General features: G+C 32.1%; 1 protein-coding gene across 1 annotated transcript in view; it reads right to left on the reverse strand.

The window, feature by feature from the left end:
* SEC63 (SEC63 homolog, protein translocation regulator) overlaps nucleotides 1–23,342 on the reverse strand; it is a 69,569-nt gene that overhangs the window by 13,045 nt on the left and 33,182 nt on the right. Inside the window, exons 5-16 of the mRNA XM_051997490.1 lie at nucleotides 18,406–18,467; nucleotides 17,768–17,826; nucleotides 15,521–15,571; nucleotides 14,719–14,827; nucleotides 12,939–13,033; nucleotides 12,632–12,764; nucleotides 11,133–11,225; nucleotides 8,281–8,435; nucleotides 7,610–7,757; nucleotides 4,182–4,264; nucleotides 1,459–1,518; nucleotides 1,003–1,173 (exon numbers count right to left, since the gene is read on the reverse strand). Coding sequence (XP_051853450.1) covers nucleotides 1,003–1,173; nucleotides 1,459–1,518; nucleotides 4,182–4,264; nucleotides 7,610–7,757; nucleotides 8,281–8,435; nucleotides 11,133–11,225; nucleotides 12,632–12,764; nucleotides 12,939–13,033; nucleotides 14,719–14,827; nucleotides 15,521–15,571; nucleotides 17,768–17,826; nucleotides 18,406–18,467 — 1,219 coding nt within the window. The remainder of the gene's footprint in view (nucleotides 1–1,002; nucleotides 1,174–1,458; nucleotides 1,519–4,181; nucleotides 4,265–7,609; nucleotides 7,758–8,280; nucleotides 8,436–11,132; nucleotides 11,226–12,631; nucleotides 12,765–12,938; nucleotides 13,034–14,718; nucleotides 14,828–15,520; nucleotides 15,572–17,767; nucleotides 17,827–18,405; nucleotides 18,468–23,342) is intronic.

The raw sequence follows: 23,342 nt of genomic DNA on the forward strand, positions 1-23,342 counted from the left end.
CTAATGATATATATATAGATTCATCAATAAACCCAAATTCAAAGCCTCTTCCCATTTAGCAGGACTTACAAGAGTTTGTATTTTTCTAAAATAAGATTTAAAACACAGGGATGCCTCCATGCTGCAAAGAATATGATTCTATTGGACAATATGTTTTTCATCCTTAAAAAATGTTTTTTGTTCTTACACTTATTGTAAGGGGGACGGGAGAGGACAGATCCGAAGAGAAACAAAATGCACCAACAAAAACTTTCAAAATTATGCTTTAAAAAATTTTCCCCCAGTTCCAAATGCTCTCCCCCTTCTGCCTGTCTCCTATCTATTGAGAAGGCAAACAATAGGATATACATTATGCATCTGAAGTCATGCAAAACATATTTTCATATTAGCCATGATAAAAAAATAATAAAGCAATAAAATAAAATGAAAGAAAGTGTGCTCTAATATGTAGTCAGAGTTTCTTAGTTCTTTCTCTAGAAGTTATTTCTATGATTCATTCTTTCACCCACTCATTCTTTAGGATCTGATTACTTAGTTTCTGGTTAATTCTTCCAAGGCACTGAATGTAATTTTACAGTATTAGGGTCCAAAAAAAAGATGCATTAAATATTTCTGCATTTGTTTGTGAGGTTTTTATTCCCAATATGTGACTAATTTTTGAAAAAGTGACTGTTGGGAGAGTTCATCTCGAATGCACTTTTCCCTCTGCTATTTTGGCTACACTCAACCATCCCCAAAGTTTTAAGTACTGTACAATAATGATAAAATGAATTTTGTGTGTGTGTGTGTGTGTGTGTGCAACCTGTGACAAAAGTCATCCCTCTCCTAGATACAATTAATTTTGGCACCAAAAAAAAAAAAAAAAAAAAAGTAGGCTGATGAGAGAAGGAAAGGTACAAAATTATTTACTTGCTTTTCAGCTACTACTCTGGAGTCTTTTTCCAATTTGCTTAATCAACAGAACAATATACAAGACAATCTGATTACACAAAAAATACTTACACTCCCAACAACACCATTTGCCTGCTTTTGCTTCTGCTGTTTTGACTGGGGCAATGGCACAGAGGCAGCCTTTTTTTTCAAAGGTTTCTTTTTTTTTGATTTAGCAGTTTTCTTAGGTCCTTTACTCTTCTGCTGCCACCCTTTAGTCTTATTTTTGTTGGCATCACCTTGCTATAACATACCAGAAAAGGTTAAGTGCAAAGAATAGCACACTAAAAAGAACAACAATTACATCTACAATTAATTTAGCATGCACATATACAATAGAGAACTGTGGTAATGTATTTCAAAAGCTAAATAAATAAAATTTTAGATTAAAAAGAATATAATAAATGTTTTTTTAAAACTCCCTAAAATCTACATGAACAAGTCAATCAGTTCCCCAATTAAAAGATTATTTCTTCAACCAATTAGCACAGATGTTATCATGAAAGCCAAAGTTCTTAATTAACTTGCCCCATCTTCTGCCAGCTGCTCTTCTGCAGCACAGATAGACTGTTCCTTTTCAAATACTTCCTGAAAGGAAAAAAAAAAAAAGGGGGGGGGGGAGGGAGGCAGAAATCAAGTCAATTGATAAATTTACTATCAAATAACAAACATTCTCATAACAAAGCAGTATCAATATGAAAAGTGCTTTTAGTTTTGGTTGGGTTTTTTTAGGTGTATAAAACAGAACCCCACAGACAACACTTTATCTAACTGCAAAAATACACATACATTGTTTATAATCCATCATTACCTTGGAAGTTTTTAGACTAATGAATTTTACAGCTTTAATATCCTCTCCGATATAATTCAGCTAAGATACTAAAGAGATCTTCAGGCTTCAGTGAAAATTATAGCAAAATTTCAGTATAACAATCAATATAGAAAATCTTTTTGAATTTACTTTTTTAATATCAACTTCAGTTTACTCAGATTTCCATTAAAAAATACTGCTATTCAGAAGCAAGGTAATTTAAAAAGACTGATTTTAAACTAATCATAAATAGTTCTTGCTTTAACTTAAGTGGACCATTCCACTTAAACAATTTTACATACAATTTTATGTATGTAAAACAATTTTTATATATAAATATGCCTACTGATACTGTTAATGGGAAAAAAGGAAGACAGGAAAGAGACTGCATACCCAAGGAGGAAGAAGATTGGCACATGGTTCAAGAACATGCAGGAGCCAGGAAGAATGAGGGAGAGGCAGCCACATGAGCTTTGGACAGAACCAAAGGGGGTAGATACATGAAGGTCTAACATGGATAAAGACAGATGATGGATGACACACAGGAACCAAAGACAATCAAGTAGTACTTTGGTGTAGATGGACAGAAGATAGATATGTGGGGGCCAAAAAGGATTCTTCTCTCTGCACAAAAGATCTCAAGTCAGTTCCCTAATTAGCAGCATCGGCAATCTCTGTAAATTTATTGTTTAATTGTTCTGTTTTCATTTGGAGGATGTGAGGGTGTGTGCGTGTGTGTGTTGGGGAAGGGCACAAAAGTGGGAGGACACAGAACAAGAAAAAGAGCAGGAGGAGGGAAAGAGATGGCACAGTAGTTATAGGTCTTAATGATTTTGAATCTGTTTCCTTAAACTTTCGTTCTATCCATACATGATCTATACTATTGGCTAGTGAAATACTCTTTCCCCTTGCTCCCTAAGCCCTATTTCTCTATAATAGTTTGCTTACCTCTCCCAATACATCTTCCCCATCTCTCTCCTTTCCCCAACAACCTAGAAAACATGCCAAACTAAATTCTGATCAGGAAAACCAAGAAAAAGTCAAAGAAAGTTATTTTTCTAGCTCAGGAAAGCTTAAGAAGAAATGAGGAAGACTATTGACCCTGGACTGAGGGCTGGCGCTGAGAATGGCAAAGCAATGCCGCCAGAAATGGAAGGAGCAATATATTGCAGGCTACAGGGGCAGCAGCTGCAGCAGTGGGAATGTACGAGAACACAAAGGGGGCTGAACCCCCCTTAGGGAGCAGGGACCTACCTGCAAATGGAACAAGGAAGAAGTTCTAGAACTTTAGCAATATGGCTCTGAGCTCAAGAGCAGAGGAGGGACTCAGTTCTGTCCTTTAGACCCACATTTAAGACTGCAGTGAAATAAATTAAGTTATGAGCTCAAACCAAAGGGGAGTCAGCTGTTCTAAATTTTGTAGAACTTTCCAGGGAACCAACTATGAGAGAATATAACGGAATTGCACTCTACAGAAACTCAACAATATACAAGCCAACAGATCCAAACCAGATTAGGAATTAACAGAGTACAACCAGAAAACAGTGAACAACTCTTTTATCAGATCACACGGCTTGGGCAACACCAAAAGAGTCCTTTCTACTGAAGCTGTAGACATTAAAAAAAAAAAAAAAAGTTCAGGCTAGAAATCCTACATAAACCCTCAGAGATGAGCACAGCCCAATACAATATTTAGTCCAAAGCAAGCTGGAAAAATGAGTGAGCAACAACAACAAAAAGAATTCAACCATAAAAATTCTAACTATGGTGACAAGGAAGCTCAAGATACAAACATAGATAACTTGAAAACATCTACAAACTATCCCTCAAAGAAAAATACAAATTGCATACAAGTTCAACAAGAATTTCTAGAAGAAACAAATTTAGAAGGAACAAAGAAAAAAAATTTTTAATCACTTAGTGAAAGGATTCTAGAAAGATGGCAGGTTAGATCAGAAAATTCCAAGCTTTCCGTATTTCCCCTACAAATAAGACAAAACTACTTCAGAGTAAACATAGAGCAGCTAAAAATAAATAGAAATTGGAGCAGAACAATGGTTCTTCTAGTACAATTGGAGAAGATCTGAAGAAAGACATCAGGATGAAAGTTTGGTCTCTGTGAGATGTAACCAATTCTTTTGATTAAAGACCCAAGTACAGACCTAGGTCTGCCACTGGTTTGGTTATCAGATGATGCATATCCACAGTAACTCATGAAATTCTCTACTAAGGTAGGGAAGGGGAAGGAAGGAGGGGAGGGAAGAGAGAAGGCAAGAGCAGATCAAAGAAAGAAGGAAATGCTATAATTTACATCTGTGAAAAAAAATATCCATACCAATGGAATCACAGAGATTTTGAAGTAAAAGCACCACTAAAATAAATCTAAACAAAAAAGAATATATTATATGTTTTTAGACTCATCATGCAAAGAATTACTCACTGCCATTGTTTGCCTTGTCAATTTGACCAATACTGTAACAAGGGATCCTACTGTGATATTATTGCTATCTTCATCATCCAACACTGTAAGACAAAAGGAATAAAATGTTAAAAAATGAAAATCATTCTTGGTTTTAAGTCAACCTATACAGTAAAATTCCATCAAAACTAGCTTAGAGCAAAAGTCCTATAAATTTAATATTTTGGTATTCACCAAATAAATTGTATTATTAAATATTAGTTAATATGAAACTACAACTTGGTAATAGTCTGAAAATTATAACAAAAAAAAATATTACTGGCATTACAGTATCTCTTAGAAATAGAGTAGAATCACGATGACCTAGTCTACTTTGTCTTCTGTGACATTTGTGGTGCCCTGGTTCAAATCCCTCCTATTCTCCAAAAATATGGGCCTAAGTCATGGCTCAAGTTCTCAGCTCTGATCACTCACTACATTCCCTCTTTCAAAGACCTCATCTATCCTCATTGCTTAAATTATCATATATAATATAAAAATGCTAATTTTGATTTTTCTCCTAAACTTCAGCCATTAGTGATTATCTACCCCAGGGATATACCAGCAAACTAAAGAGCTACTTGTGATTTTTACATCTTAAAATAAAATTTTATTGTATTTAAAAATATAAAAAACATTCTTAACTCATAAGACACAGAAAAACAGATTTTGGGTCACCCCCTGGTACCTGGATATTTTTCCTTTATCTTAAACTCAAATACCTCTTAGTTTCTCTGATTTTGTTGCCTTAATAATCTTCACTTGAAAATTGAAATCATTTTTGATTTCACCTCTTCTTTTCCCCTTATATCTTCAATGAGTTAACAAACTATTCTATGATTTATCTACTGCCTTTGCCTCGCTAGCTTTTCATCCCCTTGAATTAATTCCTATATTATATTGCTATATTAACTTGCCTAAGACACTACTTTGTATAATTTAGCCTTTTTCAAAAAACTTTCAGTGGCTCTCCACTGCATACAAGACAAAAAAAATTGACATTTAAGATTTTCCACATCCTGATCCCCATATCTTCTACAATATTCTCTTCCATATTCAATTATATGAACCTTTTAAGTTAAATTCATTTTATTAATTTATATTCTTATGGTTCCATCATTCAACTAAGTATAAATCCAGCCAACTGTATTATATATACCCCTGTGGCATTTAATATTTATTAAGCATTCTTAACCAGAGCACATAACCAAACTCAAAGTTAGTTCTTTGTTCCCCTAGGCTGGATGCAAATTAAAAGATCAGGGAAATCTTCATGAAGATGGGAACACTTGAGTTTGCATTGAAGACTTAGAGGGATTCAAATAGAGTAAAGAGGAGGATAAATGAGGCTAGTGCCAAGGAATAACATGAGACAAAAAGGCACAAAATATATCTGTGGAAAATTAAACAATCCAGTTTTGCTTAGAGGTCTTAAGGATAAAAAATAAAGACTTCCTCCTCCAGCTCTAAAATGTTACCTACTACATGCTTGTTAATATTGACAATTGTAGTCCCTAAAGATAGTGAGAAAAATAATTTTACTTCTTCCTCAAAACTGAGTCTAAGGAACAAATATAATGAGAGTAAACACAAAAATATGATAGAATACTGCAGAATGTTTATGTCTTAGCTCACCAAATGAAAACTATTTTCCTCTAAAAAACACATCATATGTATTCTGATGGAAGTGGATTTCTATGACAAAGAGACCTAACTGAGTTTCAATGGATAAATGATGGACAGAGACAGCTACACCCAGAGAAGGAACACTGGGAAACGAATGTGAACTATTTGCATTTTTGATTTTCTTCCCGAGTTATTTTTACCTTCTGAATCCAATTCTCCCTGAGCAACAGGAGAACTGTTCGGTTCTGCAAATATGTATTATATCTAGGATATACTGCAACATACTTAACATATATAGGACTGCTTGCCATCTTGGGCGGGGTGGGGGGGTGGAGGGAGGGAGGGGAAAAAACGAAACATAAGCGAGTGCAAGGGATAATGTTGTAAAAAATTACCCTGGCATGGATTCTGTCGATACAAAGTTATTATTAAATAAAATAAAATTTAAATTAAATAAAAATAAAAATAAAAAAATAAAATAAAAAACACATCATATACCTCCTTTGGAAAGTTAAGAAAAGGGTCTTAGTGCTACATTGCCCATTTCCACCCTGCCACATGAGCCATAGGAAGAAAGAAGTGAATGTGTAGGCTGAAACACAAGATAAAGAAGAGGCGAAGGTCAAAATATGCTGACTGGGTTGACCACAGGGACAGAACTGTAGAATGTTAGACCTCTGATGACACCGGGCTGAAGACATGCAGAGAGATATTACCTACATAAGATTTCACCTAAGTCCTATCATCATTTGACTCTTCCTTGAAACATGACTTTGCAGTTTACCTATTTCAAATCACTATGTACAAATCAATTCACTTTGTTATATTTTGGATCCTGCTGACAATCTGGACCGATTATTTTCTTTGTGCATGAGTGCTGCCCATATCTAAGAGATGAGGTCTGCTTTTTTTAGGTGGAATTTTTTTTTGCAAATTTTTTCATAACACAGACTGTTCTCCCAAACCTAAGTCTTATACACATTATCATACTAAGAAAGCAGTACAGAATCAGTCAATAAAAAATTTTAAGTGCTTATATCCCAGACAGTATGCTAAGCACTGGAGATATAAAAGCAGAGAGTGTCTCTGCTATCAATGAACTCATGGTCTAATGGGGAATACAAACAACTGTGCACCAACAAGCTACATGTAGGATAAATTGGAAATAACCAATGCAGAGAAGTCACTAGAATAAAAGGGGACTGGGAAAGACTTCCTGTAAAATGTATGATTTTAGCTTGGACTTGAAGATAGAGAATCTCTGTCATGAGGGAATAGTTAGTGGAAATGTCCAATGAGGGGAATAGAATGTTTCATTTGAGAAACAGCAAGGAGGTCAGTGTCATGAGATTGTCATATGGGAAGAGAGGTATAGGAGATAGTTTAAAGAAAAAAGTACATTAAAAAAAAATAAAAAGTGCACAGTAGATAACAAAAGAAAACCTATTATAAGGAAGCAAAGAAAAGATGGGCAGCTCTGAACAGAATGTATAGTATTTCTTACATAGGCTTTCTTGAAATGGAAATTTAATTGCTTTATATTTTGAATCCTCTCATGTTCTGCTGTGCACATGGCAAGTTTTTTTTTTCCTATTTTTGTATTTAAGTTTAAAATAAAAATATGGACATTGTTTTTAAAAATAAATTTTCCTAATGAGCCGGACATGTGAGTTACAAGTAATGTTAAAGAAGGGAAAGTTGGATTTTGATTTCTTAAGCAACCATCTAAGCACTAATATTTCAAAACAGGCAGCAGTGTTTACTAACAAAATATCATCACTTACCTTGTGATTTTATGTCCATTGTCACAAATGGAAAACTACCAAGGACAGCCATAACCTCTTCATATTTCTCATCTTCTAGGAAGTGCAGTAAGTTGCGACGATCAATTTCTTTTAAACTCACCAAATCCTGGATAGTTTTTATTTTGAACTTAAAAAAATATTAAAATAAAATAAATAAATAAATAAATAAATAAGCTTAAATAATCCTACTAAATATTAAAGGGGAAAAATGAGTATTTTAAACAAATTGTTAGTGACTTGAAAAACCATTAAGCTGTGTTTTATATTTTATGCTTCTCAAAGTACTATTTATTTAGAATTTTAAGACATCAAATTCAACATTTTATTTGACCTTCTTCCTCAAAGTTAAAATGTACAAAAGCACAAACTGACAATTTGGGTAGAAAAAATTAACTGAATATTACAATGCAACAATCAGCTTGATTATTATATAATAACCTGGTAACAAAAAGCATTTTCTAGAGACCATTTCACTTAAAAAAAAAAAAAAAAGTCACCATGCAATTTACACCATCACTACAAAAACAACAAATGGTCTCTATCTACTTCATATTAGAAACAAAAGCTATTCTCTTAGAGTGTCTAAGGAAACCAAAACTAACACATACAAGTACTTGTTTTAAAGACTCAAAATCTAGTCAATTATCTACCTTTTTATGATTAGAAACCCGTCTAAGATTGTCCTCTTCAATATGAGGAAGCTGAAGAAGGGGAGATTTAAATTGCTGAAGACCTTGAACAGACATCTGGGAAAGCTTCATGCAATTCTCCAGGGATCCCAAAGTTGGAGCACGAAACTCCCTTTCTTAGAGAGAATGAAAAAAACAAGGTTGCACTTTTTACATGCTTTACAATATGCTAACATAATCAACACAAAATAAAGCAGAAGAATTAATTTCAATATTTATATATTAAAAGAAACAACATTATTTTAAATCCAGCAAACCTCAATTATGAAAAACACCATCTAAGAAATAAACAAGGAAGAGAACAAGGAAGAGAACTATAAAAACTAAATTCTCTTTTCAAAAGCTTAAAAAAATCTTGTTATAACCACTTATTTGACAGGTACTTCTATTGACCATCATAAGTTAACATGCCCTGTGTCACTAGCAAGAATAAGCTGATAGCATGGTAAGAATTCAGGTACCTTTGTTATTATTTCTTGCATTTTGCTAAAAATTCTATAACATTGATAGAAAAATACAAATTCATTTAAGGAACAGCTAAAGATAAATTTTATCTTAAACTTAGGTGTGCCTTTCTTCTCCTCTTAAGAATTTCTTCCATATCAACATGTTCAAATCTTATAAGATAAATTATAAAATCAATCAATGCTTTTTGAAGGAAACTTCCATTAAACAGATAACCTGAAAATATTGTCAATCTCACTAAGAAAATGTATGTGTTTTTAAAAACTAATTGTGATTTCACAATTTTGGTTTCTGGAATCCTCTTCAGAAAATGTGAGAATTTATTAGTAACCAGTACAATCTATAAACAATAAGTTCCAGAGTTAAAAGGCAATAGAGAATGACTCTAAATTTACTTTTACAGTGGAGAATTACCTAACACCAAAAAATTCAAATGGAAAGAAAAGAGACAGAGTAGAAAAAAATAAAACCTTTGCAAATCAAACCTAGCAATAACATTGAAATAAAACCCTGGGAAATAAAATATTTTGTTTGGGGAAAAAAATGTTCATTTACCACTTGTAGTCAATATCCAGACCTACTTATCTAGCCTTAACCTCTCTCTGGAATCCTAGTCCCACTGGCATCCCCACTCATCTTTTATATATTTAAAATTGCCTATTTTATAAGCATCTTATAAATGCTTATATTTAAACATTTTCGGCATCAATGGGCCCAAAACTTAACTGTTTATTTCTTCCTCCAATCTTTCCCACACTGCCTCTAATCCAGTTTTCCTATTACTTTGAAGGGCATCATCCTTCCAGTAATTCATCCTCCCAACTTCAGTGTCATGTTAAACTCCTCATACTCATACTCTCCATATATTCAATATGCTATCAAATCTTGTCATTTTAACTCCACATTTCTTATATACATTCATTTCTTTCCACTCACATAGCCATCACCAAGTGCAGCCCAAAGCCTCCTAATTCATCTCCCTGCCTGAAGTATCTACTCACTCTAGTTTTCTACCACATGGCTACAAAGTGATTTTCCCAAAAAATAGTTCTGACAATGTTGCTCTCCTTTTCAATGACTCTAATAGCGCTTTATTATCTTTAAGGGGCAAATATAAAATCACCTACTTGGCATTTAAAGACCTTCAAAACATGGTCCTTTCCTACTTTCCTCTTCCTACTTTATTTCTCTTCCTGTACTCTGATTCAGCTACACTGGACTATTTGATGTTCCTTCCATATGATACTCTATGCCTTCCCACTGGTTGTCTCCCATTCCTGAAATATAGTACTTCCTTACCCATCTATCTGGCTTCATTCAAGACTCAGCTCAAATGCTACTTTCTTCAAGACTTTCACAGTTGCTATATATATATAGAGTCATGTCCATATTTACATGCTCTCTCCCCCATTAGAATATAAGTTGCTTTGGGGCAATAATGGTGTTTTGCCATTCTTTCTGCCACCAATGCTAAACAAAGTGCCTGGCATATAATAAGGTCTTAATAAACATTTGTTGGCTGACTGACTAGAAATAAAGTAAATGTATACTAATTTTGCAATGGCTGAAAAAGCAGAGTATATGATTTTAATGAATTTATTTTTGTGTCCTAAGAAACAAATATGATAAATTCTAAGAAAAGTAAGAAAATGTGCATGAACTGATGCAGTGAAGTAGAACCAGGAAAATATAAAGATTACAATAACATAAACAAAAATTACACTGAAAGGCAACAAAAAGCTTATTGAACAGAATGACCAATTGAGATACCAAAGAAGTTATTATGGTACATCTCTCTCCTCTCATCAGCAATGTGAGGAACTACAAATGTAAAATATAGTGTATGTTGTCAAGGATTCTTCCTTTTTCTATTGGTTTTACTTTGTTAACAAAAGAAGAAAATGTTAAGAGAAAATTTGTTTATATTTTACTCATCAATAAAACTTTTATAATCATAACAAATATTGAGATCTATCAGTTTATCATACTTAACAGCTGAGACAAAGAAGGACAAAATAGGAGAAAGACCTAAAAAAACTAGGATTCCATTTAGAAATGACAATATACCCTCATACTTTTATGTCCTTTTTTTCTTTCTTTTTTTTTTTAAACTATTTGGTATTATATGTGAGGTTTTTTTTTTAACACTTTAAAACAAATTAAGTAATTCTTATCCTTTTGTTATGTGTGTTTTATATAAAACAGAAACAAAAAAGTAAAGAGGAAAAAAGATAAATAAAAATCCAAGCACTGATGGTCAGAATTCACTTAAGTACGAGTAAATCTGTGAATTGTAATCTACATATGCTTGCAAGAAAGAGGACAAGATAATTATATTTCCTCCTCACCTTCACGGCTCCGAGCCATTATTATTAGTTGGCAGATTACATTAACCATTTCTTGCAGTAAGGCAGGGCACTTTTTCAGGATAAATTGCTGATCTACAAAATAATCAAAGATCTCAGGGAAATCTTTCTAATTTTTAATGACTAGATCATATTTATCAACTGTAGCAACAAGAACTATGCAAACTCACTTCCACATGCAAGAAAAACTTAGATAATTGCACTGATTACAATTTTATACGGTCACCTTAAAAATCCTGCTAAACCTCACCATAATAAATTAAATCAGGAAACCCCTATGATCCCTCAAACCCAAAATTAGAATTTTTAACAAAAATCTTAAGCTTAGTACTTTACTTCTCTATATTTTTCTCTAACAGATTTAATTCTGCTTTATTTAAGAAGTCTGAGTAATTACCACCATTGGTGAAATTTCCAAGTTAACTATAATTACTGACAGGCAATAAACTAAGAATAAATATCAAATGAACTCCTTCAAACAAAGAAGAGCATTTTTTTTAAAGTAAAAAAAGTATTATTCAGAATAATATTTAAGTCTGTCATCCATCCTTACATCCAAATACAGAAAATGATTCCTGCATTAATCATATTTTTAACCTACATAAAAAATCATTTTAAAAGATGAACACAAGTTAACACTGAAATTTGGTGAAAAGACACAAATGTTTATAAAGCTCTTTGGTAGCCAAGGCAAAATAAAGCTTATTCCTGATTTGAGTCAGTAATAAGATAATGCCATGACAATTCATCAATTAATTACTATTTAGCCACCTAGTTTTCAGAAACACCTATTAAGATTTCTTTTGTGAATAAAAAGTTTTGCAATTATTTTTTGTAAAATTTCAGTTTAAAAAGATCTTGAAAATAAAGAGCTTTCCCCAAATTGTTAATGACTCAAAAAAAATTCTCCAATCCATGACTTTATCTTTAAGTGTTTTGGATTTATAAAATTTTAATGGAAAGTCAACAAAAAAGCTTTAGTATTGGCCATGACATGAATCTAAAACTATGCAAAGTATCTATAAAATCATCAAAAATCTCAGAGAAACTTTTTCTCATTTTTATGACTAGATTATAATGATATCCATGGAAGCATCCATATGATTCCCTACTCTCCCACCTTCTATCTATAATATTGTTTTTAAAGAAAAGAAGGCCATTATCTTGAGGCTCTGAAAGGAAAAGAAAGCTTTTTTGTTGTTCTTCTGAGAAAGGCTACACATAACTTGAAAGTAACCTTCCCAAAATTAGAATTGTCACCTTGAAACAAAACACTAAAATTCAATACATCAAAATACCTGACATATCAGGCTATTTGTAAAGTAATTACATAGTATATAGATTCCTTTTTTAAAAGGGTCCTTGAGCAATTATTTGATTGAGCAGAAATGAATAGCTACGTAAACACTATAGCATGAGATCTAATTAAATCTGATGTTTTGGTTCCATTAAAACCTTTTAGATGTTAGAATCATAATTACCTTCTTCAAGTGTTTCAGGAATTTTCATCCTAGCAAGATGAGACAGTAAAAGAACTCTGGCCTTCAAGCTGTATGGGCAGGTAAGTGGAGGCTCATTCTTCTTTAAATTAATACTGCCAATTTCTCTGATTAGCTAGGTAAATGAGATAAATACTTAACATATATCACACACACACACACACACACACACACACACACACACACACACATATACACATATGCATACACACACACACACTCTCTTTCAGAATAGCACTGGATTTAGTATGCAAACATCAAACAAAGTACTTTTTCGAAAGGACCTAACCTGGGGTATTTGAATATTATCAGCTGGTCTGCTTGTAGCATCTTTATTATACTGAGGATCAAATTCAGACGCTCCAGCTAAAACCATTATCAGACCTAAAGAAACAATAAAAATTAGAAAAACAAAATCAATTTGCATATGTACTAAATTCCCTTAAGACAACTTCACTAACACTAAAGTAATAAATACCACTTTGTATCATACATTAAGTATTTACTGAAACTTCAACAATGGCAGAAACAATTTTTACTCTTTATTATGTTTTCCCAAAGTATTGTTTTGAGGACACTGTTAAAATTAATATATTACTATAATTTTGCAGAAACATATACATCATGAACTTCAGACTGCAAAATATGACATGTTAAAAATAAACAAATCCTATTCAAAGCAGTTGTACCCAAGTGTCCCTAAAAGAGAGGGAGAGAGAGAGAAAGAGAGAGAGAGAGATGCGCAAACTCTCTTTACCCATTATAAAATTAAGTTCCTAGAGGCAAAAGCCAAATATATCCAAAATTTTAACCCACATTAAGCTAGATTAACATGGCACTACAGGTTCATTGGACATTGTCTGGTTTAAAAGGAAGCCCCCTTTAGTACTGATTTTTTAACTACTTAACCACATGGTACTGAAATGTTTACTATAATAATAATAAAATGTCAATGTCCTCAAAATGTCAGACTCCTGGCACAAAACAGAAATACTATTACATTATTGCCAAAATTTCCTTAAATATTATCATAAAACATGCAATACTCTCAAGAAAATAAAAAATTTATGCTTGAGACAAGCAAAGATACTACATTATGTAAGAAGAAAGAAATTTAATTCCTCCTTCCCTCAAGAATTTGAGATTCGTTTACATCTCAGTCACATATGTCTGATACCCCATGTGGGAAATTATAGCCCATTTAATTTCCTTTTAGAAAATTATATGAGAATCAAAAATGTAACTATAGATAAGTCCAACACAAATCAAAAGACCTGGATAGCATTTTTGATTTTTAAAAGATATGTATTAATGAAATATGCATGTTAAATGTGGATTCAAAATATATTTGTAGTTCTGTTAAATAATGAATCGCTCACTCCACAAAAGGATATAGAAACAAAACTGAGCAGAAAATACAAGAAAACATATATGAACATATTGGAATGTCCATAAGTGTAAAAGGAGATAGTGATTCAAAATAATATGATTTCTCTATCACTAGAGGTCATCAAGCAAAGGCCCACCTAATTGGTGCCAAAAAATCTGAATCTGGCTTCAAACTCTACAATACAATAGTTCTGGAATGCTACAGGTTATGATTAATATTTATAAAGAAAAGTAGTTTTACAGCACAGAAATGTACCTTTAGTAAATTACTATGAACAGGAGGAAAAGAAGACTAGTCACCTTCTTAAGTTCAAATACAAACTACCAGTTTTCTCCCAATATGTAAAATTATATTTAAATACAAAACTGTACACCTAGTTTTTAGTCTAAAATTTCACATGAAAAATAACCAAAGGAATAAATAGTAGATGTTGAAATTAACAAGTATTAAATGTATTAGCATCCTTTCACAACTTTAGTAATCTAAGAAAACTATTTAGAATTGTCTTGATATTGGAAATTAGAATTTCTCCAGTACAAGCATTTCTATCATTAAAAAAAAAAAAAAAAACCATAAGATTGTATTAACTAAATGCTACAGGATTTGTAGATTTTAAACATACAGAAGAAAATAGCCCTGAAGTACAAAACTAATGACAGAATACATTTGCTTTACTCACGTTTCATATCCATGTTTCGGGTTTTATATACAAAATATGTATAGATTTGAGTTGTGCGGATTAAGATCTGGTCTCCACTGTAGCGTATTGATCTATACCACCAAGAGCCCTAAGACATAAATAAAATAATATAAAAGACTACCAGCAAATTCTTTTCTTGGATTAAAAACTATAAAACTTTATGATTTTCTGCCCCTCCAAATCTCTAATCCAACAGATATTCCAGATCAACAATTAGTTGAGGCTTATATTGAACTGTTAAACCTAAATCACTTTTGTGTTTATCAATAAATCAGTATCTCAATGTTTGTTTCAGCTAAAACTTAAGACAAGAGCATAAAAAAAAAGTATCCTAAATAAATTCTGGACCAAGTATTTGAGTAGAATAATTATTATTTTCAAGATATTAACTTTAATATTAAGCAAGTAAAAAGTAACATAGATAAAATATAATAAAAAATAAGGTTTTTAGGCTCAAATATTTAATAACATCCTTTATAACTGAAATTCAGAAATATTCTGTCCTAAGCTTCTTATTAAAAATAATATAATAATAAAATCTCATTTAAAATTCTTACCATACAACTGGACCAAGTGTTTAAGTAGAATAATTAATATTTTCAAGATATTAACTTTAATATCAAGCAAGTAAAAAGCAAATTAGATAAAATATAATAAAAAATAAGGCTTTTAGGTTCAAATATTTAACATCATTTATAAGTGAAATTCAGAAATAATCTACCTTAAGTTTATTATTAAAAATAATATAATATAATAATAAAACCTCATTTAAAATTCTTACCACTACAACTGGAAGGATAACCATAAATGCCAATCCATATACAAGCAAAACCTGGTGTAGAAAAAAAGGGAAAAAGAGTTGCCTATATCATAAAGAATATATAGTTGGGTAGATAAGTTAGGAAAGAATAAATATGCAGTAAGAGACTGGATTTATCATCAATTTCTAACTTGTTCAGTAGGATAGAAGAAATCTCTAACTTAGTGAAATGTTCATTTTAATATCAGATATTCTTCATGGTATCCTGGTTGTTGGCATTTGACTCCCACCCAGTAGGTGTTGGCTTCTCAAATGCCTTGTCTTGTCTGGCTAGATTCCTAAACTACTATTACCTTTTACATTAAGCCTTGTCTTATATTATTTTGGATTCCTAACCTACTCTTTCCCCTTAATTAGATCTAGTAATTGTGTACAGATTCTCCTTGGCAAGCTCTGAACCTGACAAACTACGGTAAATTAGTAAAACTGCAGTGGCCAGACACAATGATTTCTTACAGAGCTGTCACTGTGCCATAAACAAGATAACATTTAATAACTACAGACATTTTCAATTGAAAATATTTTTAAACAATCTTATATAAATCAAAGCAAGCTAGTAAGTAAAAATGTGAAGTATATCATACATAAGGATTAAGATTTTTCTTGCACAACATGACAAATATGGAAAAGGATTGCACATATTTAACCTATATCAGGTTGCTTGCTGTATTGGAAGGGGAGTGAAGAAGAAAAAAAATGGAATACTACATCTTATAAAAACCAATATTATGCCCATCTCCAATCATTGAATCAAAGTACAATGCAGGCTTACATTGCACAGGAAGAAAAGGCAGATTCCCAATGTGGCCAGCTTTATTCCCTTAAACTTTTGCTTACAAAAGAAGTTGACACTGGCCAAAATGCATGTACTGTTAACTTTCCTGCCTAATTCACTAAATACAAAGCAAGTGATTCTGAAAAAATAGTAGTAGTAAAAAATGTGGAAAATAGTAGAAAAATAGTAGTAAAAATGAAGGAGAAAATGTTTTCTTTGTTTCTTTTAAGTATTGCCATTATAGTGTTACCGAGAGTTTGGGCTTGGTTAAAAAGAAAAATGCCATGGGTTACAGTCCTCTTCCATGATTCTTCTTTACCAGTTCCATTAATATGCTTTTAACAGTAGTACCAGTAATGCTTGTTAAGATATTTGTATATTTGTTTGCAATCCAATTTTGCTCAGTAATATGCATGTAAACTGCATACCTGATATAAATATTTAATATTAATAAAAAATATGAATATTGAAAACTACTTTTGAAAAAAATTTGAAAACATTTGAAAGTATTTGAAAAAATAAAATACCATTGAGATCATTAAAAGATTATTTTGAAGAGATTTAAGAACTTATGAATTAATTATTCCAAGCCTCATTCATTTTACAGATGAAGAAACTGAAGATAAAAAGTTAAATCACTTGCAGAGGATTGCAAAGAGGGAGTTAATTGGCACAGATGGAATTCAAAACCACATCCTCTTATTCAAAATCCATTGATAACCATTTAACCATGATGCCTTTCATCTTCTGTAACTTGTCAAGAAATAAAGTGATTTCCAAATTATTTAGTTTTTTGTTTTGGTTTGGTTTTGTGCAATAAAGACATCATCACTTCTTCTGACAACTTATTTCCTCCTAAAAATGCCCATAGAGTATATTTGAAATTCAGATAATTTAAATCCTACAGGGTAGGGATAAAAGGCTGCCACAGTGGGTTAGAAGCTACTCTCAAACTTTTCAAAACAAGGAACTATCACCCATATTAAGTTTTATGAGTATTTTTTGGAATTTTTACTGCCATGATGCACACACACTCACTCTCTGTCTCTTCAGCAGCAATAAAAATGGACCAATTTCCTCACTCATCTTAAGAGTTATACAATACATAACAAGAGGTTTGTTGTTCAGTCTCTTTTTTTCCAGTTATATCCAACTCTTGGGGATCCCATTTGGGGTTTTCTTGGCAAAGACATTGGAATGGTTTGCCTTTTCCTTCTCCAGCTCATCATACAGATAAAGAAACTGAGGCAAACAGGATTAAGTAATTTCCAGAATCACAAGGTACCTGAGGCCAGATCTGAACCTAGGGAGAGGAGTCTTTCTGACTCCAATAAGTGCCCCAATAAGAACAAGGCAATACACTAAAATTGTGTTTGAGTCTCATATCACATACAATCATCATATTTCAGAAGCCTTTCATTGAGAACACTTACCAAAATTGAGTTTTTCTGATCCACAATCCAAGCTGGCAAAGCAATTCCAAAACTTGTGGCTAAAAGCATAAAAATATTCAAGTTTCTAAAAAGAATTTCAGCGACGTCTCATTTTTTAATTTATTTATCTATTTAGTTAATTATTTGACCAAAAAAAACTACTAGAGAGTGTACCAAATTTATAATTCTCAAATTTACAAGATTATTTCTATAGCTTTTAATGGAAAATTTAGGACTCAAATAACTTCTTACAAAATAACTGCAAAAAGAATGTTTTTCCCCTATTTTTGGACCTGAATTTTTGTAATAATTTAAATTTTTAAAAAACAACTTTCAACCATGTTTCTATAAGTTAGCTGGTAGTGATTTAACAAGTATGCTGATTATATTTATTTCCTGATTATATTTTTTCCTAAAAATTTTCTGGAGCCTAACTCTTCAACCTAGTTTCTTGAATAAGGGGGGAAATGTATTTAAATAACACAACTCTACAGAGAATAAATGTTTCACTCAAGATTCTTATAAATACTCATATTCACTCTCTCATCTTTTAAAAAAAGCAAAGGTATGCCTTCTAATATAGTTATTAATTTTGCAATAACCACTCCTATAATACTGGAAGTTTTAAGATCCATTACCTTGTGGCCCATCTGGATTTCCATATTCTTCCCAATTTTTCCGAGATTCTTCATCAGTTAAACTAATATTTAAAAAAAAAAATCAGAAGTCAAAAAGATATGCTAACATTAATATATATGCACAGATTATGCCACCCTGCATTTCTAAAACATACAATTTTCAAAGTGTTTTTACATACTTTGCCTACATGATCTTTACAACAATTTAAAGAAGTATACCGGGCAGGTGTTATGATTCTTATGCTAGAGAAGAGAAATTGTATTTCATAAAAGTTGTGTAAATTCTTCAAAGTCGCAGAATAAAGGGAAGGGCCAAGACAGATCTCAGATTTTCTGACTCTTAGTTCATATGCTCTGATACACCACAATGTCGTTCCAAACAAAACTTAAAATTACAAAAACAATTCATTTTTTAAAGAATCTTAAGCTGTTCCCTAGCTAGTGATCATCCTTTAAATACTACTGCTCTTTCAGTAATGTGGAAAGCCTAAAAATCATGTGGAAATATACCTTAAGAAAGAAAATTCTAAGTTACTTAAAACATGAGTACAAAACTAAAATATATTGCTAGTGACTATTTACTCACAAAAATCAAGGATATGTATGACTAGAAAAAGAAATGAAACTGATCATGTAGTAAAAGACCTGTTTTAGTATATTCAAACATAAGATCACATAAAGATTAGTTTTACTGTAATAGCAAGGAAAGAAATTTGCTACTAATAATTTGAAAAGATTAAACTTAGGAATTTAAACATCAGTAAGCAGAGCTATCTGGAACTATTCAGCTTAGACACAAAAAGCTACATTCAATTCAATAACCCCTGAGGGGTAGTGTGGAACAACACAGGATGTAATACATGGGATAACAATTGACTTAGGGCTAGAAGGGGCCTTAGAGACATTTAAAAATTTGTTGAGAATTATGTCAAGCATATAGTGCACTCTATTTTTAAAGAATATAGTTTAATTTCCACTATATGTTCACCTTGAATCATTTAAAAAATGTCAAATTATCAGCTGAATACTCAAAATATCTTTTAATACTTTAAAATTGTTTGATGAAAAATTATTAAAAAGTAAAGGGGATAACTCAGTCAGAATACTTCAATCTAGTATAGAATAAATAATAGGTGAACATATTAAAATTTCAGAAAATTTTTTTTAAATTTTTAATAAAGCTTTTTAATTTCCAAAAGATATGCATGGCTAACTTTTCAACATTAACCCTTGCAAAACCTTGCATTCCAATTCCTCCCCTTCCCCTCATATATAAATATGCATTTATACAATTATCTTGCTGCATAAGAAAAATCAGATCAAAAAAGGAAAAAAATGAAAAAGAAAATACAATTCAAGCAAACAACAAAGAGTGAAAATGCTATACAATGATCTACACTCAGTTCCCACAATCCTCTCTCTGAATGTAGATGGCTCTCATCATCATAAGATCCTTGGAACTGGTCTGAATAATCTCATTGTTGAAAAGAGCCACATCCATCAGAATTGATCATTATATAATCTTGTTGTTGCCATGTACCATGATTTCCTGGTCCTGCTTATTTCATTTAGCATCAGTTCATGTAAGTCTCTCCAAGCCTCTCTGAAATCTTCCTTTTGGTCGTTTCTTACAGAACAATGATATTCCATAGCATTCATATATAATTTATTCAGCCATTCTCCAACTGTTTCTAGCCACTACAAAAAGGGCTGCCTCAAGCATTTTTGTACATATGAGTCCTTTTCCTTCCTTTAAAATCTCTTTGGGATATAATCCCTGTAGAAACACTGCATATCAAAGAATATGCAAAGTTTGATAACTTTTTGAGCATAGTTCCAAACTGCTCTTCAGAATGGTTGAATCAGTTCACAACTCCACCAACAATATATCAGGGTCCCAGTTTTCCCACATCCCCTTCAACATTCGTCATTGTCTTTTCTTGTCACCTTAATCGATTTGAAAGGTGTGTAGTGGTATCTCAGAGTTGTCTTTTGCATTTCTCTGATCCAACAGTGATTTAGAACTTTTCATGAGTAGAAATGGTTTTAATTTCTTCATCTGAAAAATGTCTATTCATATCCTTTGACCATTTATCAAATGAAGAATGGCTTGAATTTGTATAAATTTGAATTAATTCTCTATATATTTTTGAAATGCCTTTATCAGAACCTCTGAATGTAAAAATGCTTTCCCAGTTTATTGCTTCCTTTTTAATCTTTACTTCTGTTTGTACAAAAACTTTTTAAATTAATATAATCAAAATTATGTCTTTTTTTATTCAATAATGATGTCCCGTTCTTCTTTGGACACAAATTCCTTCCTTCTCCACAGATGTGGAAGGTAAACTATATACTTTGTTCTACTAATTTGCATCACTCTTTATGTCTAAATCATGAATCCATTTTGACCTTACTTGATCTAGGGTATTAGGTGTGGGTCAGTGTCTAATTTCTGCCATACTAGTTTTTAATTTTCCCAGCAGTTTTTGTCAAATAGTGAGTATTTATCCCAAAAGCTGGGAGTTTAGAGTTTGTCAAACACTAGATTACTATAGTCATTGACTATTTTGTCTTGTGAACCTAACCTATGCCACTGATCAACTACTTTATCAGAAAAAAAATTTTTAAGATGGTTTCATCCAGTGGTTCTAAAATTTGGCCTCTGAACATAATTTCCAAGCTCAGTTGCAATTATATCATCAGGAGACAGCTAAGAGAACTCAGCTACCTCCCAAGCTGCCAGTGGACTCTAGCCATTATTACTGTACTTGTGATGGACATCAGGAAGTCCCTTCAATCATAATGTCTATTGTGAACAGAGGCTGATTGTGTTTTTAGGGGTCTGACAAAAACACCAACTCAGGGGCAAAGACATCATAAAGGATCACACAGAGAATATTAACTCATTATATTTTACCTTGGGGGCAAGAGGATTGAGAAGAAAACATATATCCTAATTCATGACAAATATATTGATCTAGGGAAAGAAGGAAAAAAATAAAGAAAATAAGGAAGAAAAAATAAGATGAAAGAAAAAAATAAGGGAGAGAAGAAGGGAGGGTTCAAAAGAAGGCTGGGAAGTAGAGAAGGAAAGAGAGAGGGAGAAAGGGAAAAAAGACAAGAGGTAAAGGTAAGGAGGGAGGGAAGGAGAGAAGGAAAACAAACAATTATGTTGTAGGGTTTTTTTTTTAATTTCCCTTAGTGAAAATGCCTTTCAATTTCACCAAAAAATATCACATATTTGCATCAGAAGAGATTCTAATTCACAAGAAAATCAACATAAGAACTAAAAGCAGCATTAGAAGCCTCATGCTAATGATCAGCAAATAAATGAAAAGGGAATATTTGTAGCACACCACCAGCAACACTTTATTGTTAAACTTTCCAGCTTTCTGAATTTAAATATAATTTGTTTTAAACTCAATTTTGCATGTTGTCAGAAAACTTGAAGTACCTACCTGATAAGGTGGTGTATGAAGAGTAGTGTATAGGGAAAATCAAATAACGAAACTGAATTACCCAAAACACAAATTACTTATGAAAGAACTTCCTTTTTGATAAGAAATGCTGGGGAATATTGGGAGTTAGAGCCAAAATGGCAAAGAAGCAGCAGGAACTTATCTGAGCTGTTCTAAATTCCCCAACAAACAACTTTAAATAATGTCTCAAAATGAATTCTGAAATGGCAGACCCTACAAAAGGATAAGGTGAAACAATCTTCCAGCACAAGACAACTTAGGAGTGCAAGAAAGTTCTCTCTCACTTGAGTTAAAAAGAACAGTGCAGCAGGCAAGCAACCAGGCCTGGAGACGCAAACACATTAGGCATAGCCAAGACCCTAGGTTCCTGGGTCAAGGAATTTGAAACAGTGCAAGAGCAGAATTAACCTATAAAAGTCATAAAATAAGCTAGAAAATGAGCCAAAAAAAAAAAAAAAAACCACCAGGAAAGATAAAAACACAAACTCAAAAGAGAATAACAATGTCAAAATGCTTTCAGCAAAACCTCAAAGAGAAATATGAATTGGTCTCAGTCCCAAAACAGAAGCCCTAAAAGACTACAAAAGTATTTTAAAAATCAAATAAGAGAAGTAGAAGATAAACTAGGGAAAGAAATGAGAATTATGCAAGGGAACCAGGAAAAAAGAAGTCAAGAGCATAGCAAAAGAAACACAAAAGATGGAAAAAGATATACAAAAACTGAACGAAGAAAACAAATCCTTAAAAAGTAGAAATGGCTAAATGGAAAAGGAGGTACAAAAGATCAATGAAGAATATAATTCCATAAAAATCAGAATTAGGGAAATGAACACTAATATCTCCATGAGACATCAAGAATCAATCAAAGAAAATGAAAAAAAAAATGTTTTTAATACATTGAAAATATGAACTATCTTTTTGGAAAATAACTGATCTAGAAAATAAAATGAGGAAAAATAATTTTAAAATTACTGGACTACATGAAAGCTGCTATAAAAAAGGAATGGACAGCATCCTTTTTTAAAGTATGCTTTTATCTGTATTGAGATTCCATCAGTTCTTTCTCTGGATAGCTTTTTTTAAAATCATATGTTCTTCAGAATTATCTTGAGTCATTTGTTGCTGAAAATACCTAAGTTATTCACAATTGATCATCTTGCAATATTGCTGTTACTGTTTACAACTTTCTCCTAGTTCTACTCATTTTCTCTTAACATCAATTCGTGTGAGTCTTTCCAGCATCGTGCTTTTTATTTCATATAGCACAAAAACAACTCCATCATAATCATATGCCACAGCCCATTCAGCCATTCTCCAATTGATAGACATTCCCTTGATTTCCAATTTTTGGCCACCACTTAAACAAATGCTATAAATATTTTCATACAAATAGGGTCTTTTCCCTTTTTTCTTAATAATCTTTCTGGGATACAGACCTAGTGGTGGTATTGTTGGATC

This window comes from Antechinus flavipes, chromosome 4 (assembly GCF_016432865.1).
Source record: "Antechinus flavipes isolate AdamAnt ecotype Samford, QLD, Australia chromosome 4, AdamAnt_v2, whole genome shotgun sequence".
Taxonomy (NCBI): domain Eukaryota; kingdom Metazoa; phylum Chordata; class Mammalia; order Dasyuromorphia; family Dasyuridae; genus Antechinus; species Antechinus flavipes.